Source organism: Phalacrocorax aristotelis, chromosome 15 (assembly GCF_949628215.1).
Source record: "Phalacrocorax aristotelis chromosome 15, bGulAri2.1, whole genome shotgun sequence".
In the NCBI taxonomy this organism is placed as follows: Eukaryota; Metazoa; Chordata; class Aves; order Suliformes; family Phalacrocoracidae; genus Phalacrocorax; species Phalacrocorax aristotelis.
The window spans coordinates 7,511,383-7,525,234 of record NC_134290.1 but is presented as its reverse complement, the minus strand read 5'-3'; the positions used below and the strand labels follow the sequence as shown (position 1 = coordinate 7,525,234).

General features: G+C 55.4%; 1 protein-coding gene across 2 annotated transcripts in view; it reads left to right on the top strand.

Moving 5' to 3' along the window:
- Nucleotides 1-4,055: 4,055 nt before the first annotated feature.
- Nucleotides 4,056-13,852, top strand: part of SEZ6L (seizure related 6 homolog like) — a 52,628-nt gene continuing 42,831 nt past the window's right edge. For both annotated transcript variants that reach the window (XM_075110327.1, XM_075110326.1), the window contains exon 1: nt 4,056-4,151. In XM_075110327.1, coding sequence (XP_074966428.1) covers nt 4,085-4,151 — 67 coding nt within the window. In that variant the 5' untranslated portion in view covers nt 4,056-4,084. The remainder of the gene's footprint in view (nt 4,152-13,852) is intronic.

Below are 13,852 nucleotides of genomic sequence, written 5' to 3'. Positions count from 1 at the left end.
GGATTTGGCACTGTCCATAAAATCACATGGGGTTTCCAGCCTCTCAGCTGGGTTAGAGAGCTTCAAACCCAGGGAGTCAGTGTGTTAGTGTTTCTGGAGGCTGGGCACTCGGCGAAGTTCATACTATGGTTGGGGAAGAGTAAAACCTGCAAGGATGCTGGCTCCCTTGCTGGCAGCGCAGCAAACAAGCAAACACCATGGGCGAAACACCTGTATCCCCCCTGCCCCGACAGGGACAGCCAGCCCCAGGATGTGCAGACACACAGACCACGTCTCTGCGTCGTCCCTGCTCCTGTGCTTGCAGGTTTCAGCACAGCAAACAACCCCACAAGGCAGATGTGTCCAAGGGCTCCTTAGGCAACGCGCAGGCTTGACGGAGCCCCTGGCTAAGCGCTGCTCCTGCCCCACGAGGTGCAGGGATCTGAGAGCGGCTGGTGATTGATAGGTGCAACTGCAGAGCAAATGCAGCAGCACTGGGCTGCTGCATCACCATCATGAAAATAAATGAGAGATTGATTTTCTGGGCGGTTTGGAACTCATGGATCTCACCAGCTGTGACAAGCGGAGTGCAGGCATGGCCAGCATAGTGGGGCTGACACCTCCCTGTGCTCCCACGCACCAAGGAGAGGGAGGCAGCTGTGAGGCGGCCGGCGGCTCAGGGGGGCAAAGCAGGTCTGAGGGGCTTCAGGCTCTCGCTGGCATTGCAGGGGACAGACCCCAGGCAGGGAGCCAGGCGAGGCTGGGGACAACGTGGGTGGATGGGGAAGAGCAGTGTCCTGTGCTCCCCCACGGGAGCCCCGGCTTGCCGTCATAAGCCACATCCCAAACTGTGGTGAGCAAGTGTCTGCTCACCAGAAAGGCACCGTCTTTCTTGTAATGCCTTATCTTCAAGCTTCCCTTGCTAAGTCACATCTGACTTAATTATGGTAATTAAGATTGACATTAATACAAGATTAAAATGTGAAATTAAAATTAGCTGTGAAACTTATCTGAATTTTTAGTGTTCTTATTGATTTTCTTCACTGTTAATCAAAGGTCTGAGTTAACTGCCGATGAACATGGTGCTAATTAGAGCAATGCCCACTAAAGTGGCCTCAGGAGACACTTCTCTTTATTGCCTTTTGAATACCCCAGCTTTCTGACCACGCAAACATCCCCAGCCCTGAGCACTGCTGAAGGAGCAATAACAATTTCTTCCTTTCTTACGTGCACCCCTGTGGCTGCCTGCCCTGCCTCCTCCCCGAGCCACCGTCTCGCCCGCTCCTGTCGGCAGTGCTCTCTGTATGCAGCCAGGCTGCGCACACGGTGATGCACGGTGATGCGTGGTGATGCGCTGTGGTGTGCGGTGATGCACATGAGGGAGCGTGCGGCTGCAGGGGGCTTGGGGCAGCAGGTCCCAGCCACAAGTGGGAGGGCCCTGATGTTTTGGTGGGGGCAGTGGGAGCTCCATGACCTGGGGAGTGCCAAGGCCGCCGGCTCCCCTGCTGCACGTCGCTGTTGTTTCTCAGATTGAAATTTCACAGGCCATTAGGCCTCAGCACTGGCTGCGCGGGGAGGCTGCGGGAGGAAAATTATTCAAATCACTTTGTTACACACCAGCTATGGGGAGCACATCCCGCAGTGCATCCCACCCCATCCCCCCACACATGCTCCCTCCTCCCCGCTGGCTCCCAGCTCGCCTGAATCCCCAGCAAAGCTGCCGGAGAGGCGAGAGGACCCCAGCACGGCTGCGAGACCCTTGGGCTTGCAGAGCAGCACCGTCCCCAGCAGCCACTGATGCCCCCCAGGCACAGGCGATGTGGGGAGTTTGGAAACGCACCCCAAGAGCCCCACTGGCTCTTGGCAAACCAACGACAAACCCCGGCTGGTGCCAGGCGTGGCATCCCAGGCTCGTGGGATGCTGCACTGGTGGGGAGCTGGGCCTGGCTGCGCTCCCTAATCCTGGTTGATGAACTGAGGCTTGAGCTCAACTGTTCCCTCTCCATCACTAACAACTTTTGCCACTTAGTGGGCATTTCTGCATTACAAATACAGCATTTGTTCTTTTTTCCTGCCTGTTACCATGGCGCTGGTGTTATTATCTGGCGATCTTAGGAGTTTACTACAATGCAGATGAATACAATAAAAATCACTCAAGGAAAACTGCTAAATGAGAGACAACTTTTATCTTTAATAACGGCAGGTCAGGAGGGAAGCCGGGGATGGAGCAGAGGGGGTACCAGAGCAGGCTGCACTCGCTCTGCCGCCGATAGCTTTGTTAGACCAAATTAAACCTCTGAGCAAGCAAATCCCACTTTGTATATGAAAATGACAGTGTTAAATAATATACTGCACCTCTCGGTGATTTCTCTCCCTTTCTTATTTTGTCCTTCTCTCGCCTGCTGCCCAACTGCTCCCAGCTGGCAGCAGCTAGGAGTGACACAGAGAATGCAAATGACCCCACTGCCTGCACAGCCTGCTTCACGCTCCTCAGAATCCCCAGGCTGCTGTTTCTCCTCCTTGCACCAGCATCGAGTGGAGGAACTCTGCAGAGCCCGGCAGGGAAAGAGGCAGCAGGATCAGTCCTTGTGTTTGGACAGTTTCTTGACTTGATGTGTTCTGCGTGGTGGCATTTGTAGTGATACCAGTATGTGATTATTGTTGCTGAGGTAACCGAATCAGTGTAATTGCTGTCTCAAAGGTAGCAGGGACTTCTCAGATGGCAGCATCAACAAACTGGCTATTTGGGGGAAAGGCTGGCCTCAGTCTTGTGGTGTTTGACACTCATATTGTGCTTCATGACATTGTTCTGGCTATTTGACTTGACAGGCAGAGTGGCCGGGAGGACCAGGCAGCTCTCACCAGGAGGTGATTTACAGTAAACATTTCAGGGTAGTTCTTGGGATTTCAAGGGGACAAAGCCTCCGTTCCTGTTCTTATCAAAGTCAGTGTAATTACACCATGTGCTCTGACGGGCTTGGGAGAGGCCTGCTGGAAGCTCTCGGCTTGCTGCAGCTGCTGGTGGCCCAGGCAGGGAGTCGGGCAGGGCCAGGCAGGGAGTTCCTGGGAGCCATCAGGCCCACAGTCCTACCTATAGCCAAGAAGGTTGTGGAGTGCCAGGGCTGAGGCTGGGGGGATGAGCAGGGACTGTCTGTGCATTGCTGCTTCTGCTGCAGGGCCGACGAGACCCCAGTGCTTCACCCACGGCCACGGTGCCAGCCCTGCATTATAGGGGTCCTGCACAGCTTCCACAAATCATGAACTTTCACTTCCCCCACTGTGGCTGGTCGGGTCACAGTGTGCATCTCCCTCCCAGCCTGGCTTTACTGGCTCCAGCAGCAGGACCAGACCCTGGTTCATCCGTGATCCCAAGAGGGGCATGGGGTCCCCCCATAGCACCACTGACCTATTCACAACCTGCGTGTGGGGAGTCTGAGAGGAGGCAAGGGGGGGGTAATGCTGAGCTTGAGCAGGAAGGTGCAAGGGGCTTGGGATGCTGAGAGGGGCTTGGGGTGCTGAGGGGATTTGGGGTGCTGAGGGGATTTGGAGTGCTGGGGGGTTTGGGGTGCTGAGAGGGGCTTGGGCTGCTATGGGAGGCTTGGAGGCAAGGGGCAGTGAGATGATACAAGAGACCAGACCGGGTGCAGGCTGAGTGGGGCCCTGCAGCGGGGAGCGCTGCCCGGGCTGGGGGCCACCGGGGCTCCTGGAGCCGGGGGGAGCCGGGGGACTGGGGAGGCTGAGGGGCGTGGTGGCGGGCTGCGGGGAGCCGGGGAAGCCCCTGGCCGGGGAAGAGCAGCGAGTCGGTGGGGCCGGGGCGGGCCGGGGGGGCCGGGGGAGCCGCGGGCGGGGCCGGAGCGCACGGCGCTGCGCGGGGGCCGGGGCGGCCGCCGGAGCCCTCCCCCGCCGCTCGCTCCGTTCCGCTCCGCTCCGCGCCGCGCCGCGCCGCTCCTCTCCGCCCTCCGCCGCTCCCCCGCGCCGGCTCCGGCTCCGCCGGCAGCCCCAGCCCCAGCCCCCGCCCCCGGCCCGGCCCCGCTCAGCTCAGCTCGGCTCGGCTCGGCTCGCAGCAGCGCGGAGGCTCCGCCGCGCCCGCCGCCGCCGCCGCACCATGCCGGGGCCCCGCGGGCTCTGCCTGCTCGCCCTGCTGCTGGGCAGCCCCGCGGCCCCGCGGCCAGGTAAGCGGGGCGGAGCGGCGCGGAGCGGGCCGGGGATGCGGCGCGGAGCGGAGCGGGTCTCCTTGGGCACGGCCGCCGGGGCCCTGCGCCTCCCGGCCGGGGGGATCCAAGCGCTGCCGGGGGGCGGGGGGGAGCACTGGCAGGGACGGGGGGCGAGAGGGAATGCAGCCGGGACCGGGGAGGGGGGAGTCGGACCGGGGAGGGGGAAGCCGGCCCGGGAGGGGCTGCTGGAACCGGCCGTGCCACCCCCGACCGGGGACCCCCCGTTTTTACTCCTCCCGGGGCCGGGCTGAAACTTCTGGCATTGCTGGGAGAGCGCAGCGCCGGCACCGGCAGCGGCACCGGCAGCGGCACCGGCAGCGGCAGCGGCAGCGGCAGCGGGGCCCGGCGGGACGGCGGCGGCTCAGCACCGCGGGGCGGACAGCTCCCGCCGCCGGGGCCGGGTCCCGCCGCGGGCGCCCCGGGGGGCCGCGTCCTAACGGGGAACCGAGCCCTAACGGGGGCCGTGTCCCCTCGGGGAGCCGCGCCGGACCCTCCGCCTCCCTCCCGCAGGGAGAGCAGCCCGGTGTCCCCAGCCCCCGGTGCTCCCAGCCCCCGGTGCTCCCAGCCCCTGCTGCCAGGTCCCCACCGGTGTTCCCGTCTCACCAGCTTGGGGACGGCCGTGGGGCGGTGAGTGTTTACTCAAGGGCTGCATGTTCATTCCACATGTTTCACGTATCCACGCAAATTCGCTCCCTCTCCCTTTCCCACTGCCGTGATGACAGATCTAAGAATAGGCTTCGGGACCCGTTTGCGGGTGACTTGACAAAGTCATTGCAAACTAGCGTGGTGCTAAAAGACCGCTGCACCGGCGCTGCTCCTGGTCTCTCGTAACTGGGAGGCTGCGGGGGCAAGGCAGCCGGGTTTTGGTGTGCTGCTGGCTCTCGTTACCAATGCGGATTGGTCAGAGGGAGAATGGGAGAGGCCAGTGTCTGCCTGTGCTGCAGTGTTTGTGCAGGGCCTGGGAGGCTGACCTCCAGGGCCGATGGTGTGTTTTTAGCAAAGATTAACAGCTCGCCGTGTCAGGAGTGCTGTGCAATGCTGCCTTGCCTGGCTTCGGCTTCTGTTCTCATGTTTAGATTGGATTAAAAGACTTTGAGTTTTTTGTCTGAAACTCTGCTGTCCATACAGGGATTGTATTACAGAATCTATCCTTCCTTCTGGGTAACAAAACAGAAATGGGTATAGATTACAACGTTTTCTCTCTCACCTGCATGGGTTTGTGTTCTGTATATGGACATGCACGTACGTATGAAGGCATTGGATCTCAGGTGTCTATCCCCAATTGCTGGCATCCTGTTTCAGCATCAGAACAAACAGGAAGACCCTTTTCTCCATTATATTGCACAAATGCTCTTGTCCAGGCCACTGCTGAGCTGCTGTGGAGACGTGTGTACAGCAATAGTCCCTGTGCCACCATGGAGGGGTCTGGGGGCCCTGGGCTTGCAGCTCCACTGCTGCCTCATGCCCTGGAGGGGCACCCATTGGGAGCACCAGCAGGGAGCCCAGCTCCTCAGGAACAGGATTTGGCCCTTATGGCAAGAGCAATCTGTCATAAGTCTCAGGGTATGAGAACATAGCGTACTGAACTCCTCTTTCCTTGCCAGAGAGGGAGCTGATAAATAGTTGACCCTTTACAAGGTTCGGTGAATTATTGCTGTAAAACCCCAAACTCCTGCACACGCAGCCCTGGAGCCAGCGGCGATGTGGCAGCTGTCCTGGTGCCGGGTGGGGGGCTTGTTCATCTGTTTGCAGGAGGTCACAGCCAGGGCCCAGCTTCACAAGTCCTGCTGTTCTCAAACTGTGAGGGGGAGCAGGATCAGACCCTGCAGAGAGATCGTTTGTTGTGCTCCATCTGCCTGCTCTTTCAGTTTGTTCTTTCATGAAACAACTAATTTCACATGACTTGTACTGATCGTTTGCTCGGCTGGTGGCTTTTTGGTGCTTTGCACTTGTGGAGCCATTTAGATCAACAGAGAGGAGGTGTGAAAGCCTCTCCTCTCAGCATCCGCTTGCACCCACCCACCAGCACGGAGCACAGCAGCGGAACAGGCAGCAGAGGCACGTCCCTTCGCAAGGACTTGTGCCAGGAGGCTCCGGGCAGGAGTGTGCAAGGAGTGTGGTTATCTGCGTAGATAATTATTTAGCATCGTGTGAATAGAGTGTGCAAGCACGGGGCGTGTGGGCTGGCTGCGTCCAGTCTGTCAGCCCTGCCTGTGCTGCCCGGGTGGGCTTAGGCTGGGACCGGCACTGGGCAGAGCTGGGGACGGCGGGGGCACGGCTGGACCACCGGGAGATCCAGGGTTTCTAAATATATCCATTTGGTGTGGTGGTGATGCGGACCGGTGTCCACTAGAGGTTGTGATGAGACCAGCAAATCCTTCCTGAGGCTGCGGTGCTGGGAGCAGAAATGCAACCCGGGGGGTGCTGAGCACCCATCTCCCCTGTAGCCCTGTCATCTGTGCTCCCCCTTCTTTTCTTCAAGGTGCTTGGGCTCCTCTGAGCGAGCTGTCACAGTGGAATAGCACGCCACAGAGATTCACCTGGCTTTGTGGTGAGCACAGCACCATAGGAGAATTCTTCCAGAAAATCAGGTGTGTCCAGCAGGAAGGAAAACTCAGCGAGGGCTGCAACAAGTGAGCAGTGCACTCTCACTGTGATCGGCAGCACCCCGAGTGGTGTCATCTCAAGCAATGAGATAATACCACACAGTCAGGCCACCAGCAGACTGTGCAGCCAGAGATAACAAGGATTCAAATTTGTCTGATGGGAAGGTATCAGAGGCCATAATAAATGTCTCCTCTTCCTTCTCTCCTCCTTGGCAGAAAGAATGAGAAGAGTCTGGATCAGTAGCAAATGAAATTAATATCTCTTAGCCCTCTACTTCCCCCATATTTTTTTGCCATTATGAATATATAAAGATGCTATTTAAAGTGTACGTTTTGTGGATGTTACAGTGTCACAAATGTTTCCTTCTATACACTATTAACTTCCCTTTCAGTGAGGAATTTGATACAGGTATTTGGGGCTGAAGAGGCAGACTGTAGACCAATTAAGCTAAATGTGCTCGCTTGGCATACAGAATGCCACACAGAGATCTTACAAAACCAAACCATGTAAAAAGGGAAGCACGGAACATATCAGTGTATGATCCATCCCTTGTAGCTCTGCGTTAGCTTCTGCTGGGTTCAGAAATTAATAGGTAATAAGTCACAGATGAGGCAGTATGCACAGAGGTGTGGCAGGGCACCACTGAATGTGTAATGCAGGCATTAGAAATGGCTGGTGTGAGAATGGCAAGTCCTGCCAGAGGGCAGGGTTGTTCCTGCGGGTATTCAGGGTCAGAGCTGAGTGCTGTGGCGCTTCGTACACGTTTTGTACAAACACATATTTTTTTAAATGAAATGGGCTTTCTGTGATTAAATAACACGCAGCTTTTGATCTAGACTACAAGCAGCCTCAGAAATCAGTGTGTTTTACATCCTCCGTCATTGCAATGAGTACAGCCAGTTCCAGTGGGCTTTGGAAAAAAAAAAAAGACTAACCTTCTGTGAGCAGTCCAAAAGTTATTTACTTGATGCGATTTTATTTTTCAAATATTTGAAAGTGGTTACTGAACAGTAAAATAGGCTCCAAGGAAATCCTGTTACAAAACACAGGCTATATTTTAATTAGCATAACGTGCAGTTACATGGCTGGAACTGGAGCCTGACAATAAATGTATCTTTCGGGAGTTCAGATAGATGTCTATAGAAAATACAGCATGAGCCTGGCTTTCCAATTTTCCAGTCCATCAGGATGGATTTACACTCTTGTCAGGGGTATGAAATTGCTGAATTCAGTGCTGAGATAGCTCTGTGTCTTTAACCACTTGACTTGCCAGACTCAGGGTGCTCAGTAAGCCACGGATAACATCCTCGCTTCAGTTCGAGGGATGCAGCAGGTCTGCGGGGGAATATCCCTGCCTGTCTGGGCACCCCGATGAACGCCTGGCCCCCTGCCCCCCTTCAGGGCTTCAGCAGGGTGAGTGCTGGGATGAACCCCGCTGGCATCGAACCTGGCGCATGGGGCAAGCCTGGGGGCCTGGGTGCTGCCTGGCCCTCCCCCTTTGTTAGCAGAGTGGCGTAGGGGGCCAAAGCCGATGTTTCCAGCAGACTGCGGCTCAGGAGCGGAAACCCCAGGGTGCAGCCAGTGCCAGCACCCACGGCAGTGGGGATGGGGACCTGCCATCCCCCCAGCCATGGCCTCGGGGCAGTGGCGGGGAGAAGTGTGTGTCCCAGGGGGGTTTAAGTCTGCAGGGCATGGCAGAGCAGGCAGGGCTGCAAAGAAAAATGCTTCAAAGTCCTTGTGTTGGCTGCGCTGGGCCAGGATCGACGTCCCTCGGGGAGGGCACAGGCGGAACACAGTGAAGCTGCTTTTCCACTGCTGCTTTCAGAGGGAGATCACACACAGACAGCCAAACCAGCCACTAGAAAATGCCATCAGACCACTGCCAAAGAGGTGCAGAAGGGTAGGGAGCCCCACTGCCCACGCCAGCAGCACCCACCGTGCAGGGGGCTCATTGTTCCCCCTGCCGACTTGAAGAGAAGAAGTCTCTGACAAATTATGTGATTCAAAGAGAGACAGAATGATCTTTAACATGTCCTAAGGTAAAAACACTGGGTCCCACAGAGCTGGAGCTCTGTGATCCCAGCTGAAGCCTGGGACATCTCCAGCCGGGCCGTGCAGCAGCACTGCAAGGCCCTGGGCACAAGGCTGTGCTGCACACCACTGCCCCGCCGAGATGGAGAGCAAAGCACGGCGTCAGGAAGGCTCTGGGGAGGCATCAGCGGGGCAAGGGAGGATTTAGCATCACTCTGACTCAGGTTCCTGCAGTTCAGCTGCTGCTTGTAACCATCTTCCATGGCTTTCCAGAGCCCTTCCCAAAAGGACCTGCTTCACAAGATTATTTTTCATGCTGGTGTGCATGTGAGCAATGCCTGGGTTGGATACATGGAGGAGACCCATGTGATACAGGAGCCTCCCCTGCTCTCGCTGCAGCCCTGAGTCGAACTTGGTGTCCGGATACCTCAGCTTGCATGAGCCAGGATGAAGTGAAGGAGAAATGCTTTGCAGAAAGCAGCTGTTTTCCACTGAGGTACTAAGGGAAAGTGTCCTTCATTTCAGAGGACGGGCCACCAGCTGTCTGTCTGTCAGTCTCATTTCACAGCTTGTTAACAGACAAGTTGTTAGGATGTTCTTGCATAGCCCCATGGGGCTGGTCCGCTCTGATCTTCATCCTGTTCCACTGAAGATCTGCCTGCTGCAGTCTTGCCCTGGCAGGACTGGAGAGCCCAGGACAGACAGACGCTCGCACAGGGAGCTTCTGCACCCCAGCCCTGAGCCTGTGCCTTTCAGCAGCTCTCCTGAAGAAAGCAGAGCTGCTCAGGCATGACAGGCTGCTCGCTGGCTGCCATCCCCCAGAGCAATCGCTACAGCAGCTACACCACTGGGAAGATGAAGAAGAGGAATAAATGAACTTCTGATATTTGCAGAGACCCCCTTGTCACTCAGCTCTGTTATCTCTCAGACTTCATCCATAGGGATTTCAGAAATCAGAGGAGATCCGTGGAGCTGAGCAGCTGGAGTTGCTGACCAGAGCCTGGGGTGGAAGAGGCAGAGCTGGGAAAAAGCTGGAGGAAGGCAGACTCATTTTTCAAAATGGAGAGCAAAGCACCGTGGATTTCTAGCAAAGCCTATAGCATCGGCTTGATAAGCAAGTGCTAGCATTGCTTATCTTCGACTTGAATCTATAGCTGTGGTCCTTATGGCTGGGGGGACACTTGAGCAGTCACAGCTGGTGCCTGTGTCCTAACACAGCTCGGTGTGGCCTGGCAGCCCTGGGACCCCCAAAAAATGGGGGTGAGGGTGATCAGCAAGGAACTGCCATAACCTTAAAAGTAGGGGGCTGCAGCTGGCACAGACAAGCAGCACTTCCCCAGCGCTTTTGAAAAGACACTATTTCTTTCTTAGATGACATGGATGTGGAATAACAAACCCTTTGAAGCGTGTTGCTGTGAGTTAGCATCATGCCGTTAAAGCTGCTGGAGTTGCACTGAGTTGTAAAAGCAGGGATTCAGCTGAGTGGCCCAAGCCTTGTCTGCAGCCAGAGCCAGCGGGGTAGCGAGCAGGGGGAGCCTGAATTCGGCCCTGCGGTCCCCCTGTGTGGGCCACCATCCCAGGCTGGACAGGGGCAAAGCAGAGAGCGGGGTGACAGCCCTGTGGCATGGAGACCCTCCGCTGCACCGCTCTGTCCCTGCAGCGGCTGGGGGGCTCAGGGCTGTGGGCACACAGAGGTAACACCATCCCCAGCTGGGGGTCCTCCCCCTGCTTGGTGGGGGGACTGTGTTCCTGGGGTGCTGAGAAACTGTTTTCCTCTCTGTTCCTTCTTTCACTTGCTAAAACTCACGGTGGTGGTGCAGCTGAGGCTGAAGCGTTCGCAGTGTGGGCAGAGAGCACAGCCCCGACTTAGCCATTGGGGTTTTTTTTCTTTTTTTCCTTCTTCTTCTTTCCCTGGGGAGAGGCCAGAAAATCAGCCGACCAAAAGAGACCTGCGCGCTGGCTGAACCCAGAGATTTCCTAATGCAAAGCAAGGAAGCTCTGCCTGGATTCCCCAGGTCTGCGTTGTGCTGGGACAAGCATAGATTTGCCCAGATCCTTCTCCCTTTTCTTGACTCCAGGATCCTGTTGCCTGTAGTAGAAGGAGTTCAAGCCCTGGGAAGCCCGAGCAACTCCCCCCAAGGGCAGGGCCAGGGGTTTGTCTCTCCCTCCACTCTGGCAGGGGTAAGGGGTGCAGAAAGGAAAAGGAGAGCAGCACGCCAGGACAGATGGCTGCAACAGGAAGGTACAAGGAAACTTTATGCAACCGAAAGCCAAGCTCCTGGCAGCAGTGGGGAGGGAACGTATGAGCAGCCTGGCCACTAAACCCAGCTCTGAAGGTGTGATTCCAAATGCAAAGCTTTAGTCTGGAAAGGAAATTTGGTGCCAAATGCAAAGGCATCCAAAAATTCAAGTGCGACAGAAGGAATATCTGTGGGACTGATCCTGAAGCAGTGTAATCTGCTCAGCAAAAATGATTTTCACATCTCTGTCCGTCTCACTGTCTCGCACGCTTGTGCATTATGTGCCAAAGCAAGGACCCGTGGCACCAGGAGCTGTGCTTGGGAGAGGTGGCTCTGCAGGGGCGATCCCAGCAAAGGGACAGCAGACTTGGTCCCCAGGGCTGCCGGGGAGTTTTGGTGACGTGCTTCAGCCCATCAAGAAGGGAACGGCTGTGGTGATCTGGCGCTGCCACGGGGAGCTGGGGCAGAGCATGCAGGAGCAGGCAGGCACTGGTGGGAGCAGTTCTGCTGCCGGTCCCCACCGGGCAGGGAAGGAAAGGGGATGGTGGAGCCGGCTGGAGGGGTCTCCCACGAGGTCCTGCAATAGTCACTGTTGGGCTTGGTGCAGTTCTGTGAGCAATGCGATAAACAGATGAAGATATTAAATTGATCCAAGCATCCAGGCACTAAGGAAACAGGAATAACATGGGGGGAGTGAGGGAATGTTCTGGAAACTGGTCAATTTAGGGTGATTTCAGGGCTAGTCAGATGGGCTGAATATATTTAAAATTCAAGAGAGAATCTCCATCTGACTTTTTAGGGTGGATTAATGGAGCATGTCAACATTTTGTGGATGAGATCCTTCATCTCGGGTAGATTGGTGGCTGGGGGACAATACCAGAGGACATCACTTCTGATATCCCCTCCACTGCCTTCCCACAGCTCTGCAGCTCCTCCCCCAACAATGGGGCTGCATGATGATATGTAGGAACTGGGCTTGCATTTTCTGATGATGATTTAAATGCAACTTCAGTAAAAATCAGGCTATTCCTGACAGTCCAAAACTTCCATGTGCAAAGACACCAAGTCCCTAAATTGAAAGACTACTCTCACATGAGCCCTAACAGCCTCCCAGCGCTCCCAGGACACCAGCAGCATCCCCACTTACGGTGAGGAGCTCTGCAAATACAGCTTAGCAGATGCCCACTTGGACACATCAGCCATCCTTTCCCCCATTGCACAGGATACAAACAAGGGAAGGATTTAAGATAAGAAAGGTAGATGGTGCTAACAACATCAAAAATGTGATCCAAGTGCTGCTTCACTATTAGCGGGGCAGCGGGGTGCACAGCTCGGTCAGCCCGGTGCCCTGGGGCAGGATGCGACACTGCATTCCGGCCCCGAGAGCATCCTTCGAGACGTCAGATGATTCCCTACACTGTCAGAGTTAGTCAGGTCCAGTGCAGAGGGGATGGATCCTGGGGCAACGCTGCCCAAAGCAGGCACCTGCCTGCAAAGCTGCCCCAAAACCCAGCACCCCGAGACGTGGAAAACCTGCTTTCCAGAGAACAGCCCCCGTCAGGGAACTTAGTTCCCTTCGCCCCTTATCATCCATCCAGCCTACTCATGCAGCAGTTTTTAAATTGCTGTTGGCCACTATATTTACATAAATATGTGAGCCAATGAAGTCTAAAACCCTGGTGAGTTCTAAATGGCGTATTAAGTTTTGGAAAGAGGACTTTATCAATTTACTGAGAGTACAAATCAACAGAGCAGAATTTACAAACCCATCAAAAAGCGAGGTGACAGTTTGGAATTAATCCTCTGCCCAAGGCACACGATGTACCTCCACAAACATCTCCCAGCATAAATATATTTGAGAAATAGTGAAGGAAAATGTAACTTCTAGCGCCTTTGTACACTGCCAGTGAAACGGCTGCAGTGTCATCAGGGAGATGAATGGAGCTAATGTCATTGGGAAGGTGCTGCCGCCTCCTGCGTTATTTTTATCCGAGACTCAGTCCCCAGCCTGTGTTGAAATATTTCAATTTGTCTTTGTGCTGGAATCTCCCCAAAATAAAATTTCCCCAATAATCTTTCTTTCTCATTCATTCTTAAAGAAAAAAAAAAAAAAAAAGATTATATTTGATTTCTTTGCACATACACTCATTGCTTGGAGCAGCGCTGGAGCCAGTGCGTCACGGGGGCAGGAGATGTCTGTCAGTGACCCCACCATCGGATGGTGGTGGATGGCTGTGGCTATTCCTGCACGGACAGGTGCAGGGGTCAGGCGTTTCCTAGGGCTCGGCTGGATGCTCCACGGTCCCTGCCTTGGTCCCCAGACCGGCAGCAGCACTGCTCTCCTTGGGGGAGCCGAGCTTCCTGGCATTTGCTGGGCAATAGCGCTGCTCCTCGCATAAGGAGGAAAAATAGCTTTTGGTCTCCCAACCCAGTGCAGGATCCTAAATGCATAAATATTCGTGCTTCTCCTGGGCCCTTTGATTCACACCTCCTTTGAGAGGCAGTGCAGGATCCACGAAGCCATCACCTCTGCGAGGAGCTGGAGGTGCTTTCCCATAAGGGCTTCAGAGCTGCCACTTAGATGAAATCAGCGAGGCAATTTCAATTAGAAGCAAACTTTTCAAGCTATCTAATCAAAAAATATAAAGGCTTCTTTTCAGCTTTTGTTTCCAGTACACAGAGGAGCCCATGCCTGCCAGCGGTGAAATGGCTGTCTTTATTGTGTAGATGACTGTGAAGGACACAGGCTGTGTTCCCATTTAGGGATGCATTGAGGCTTTC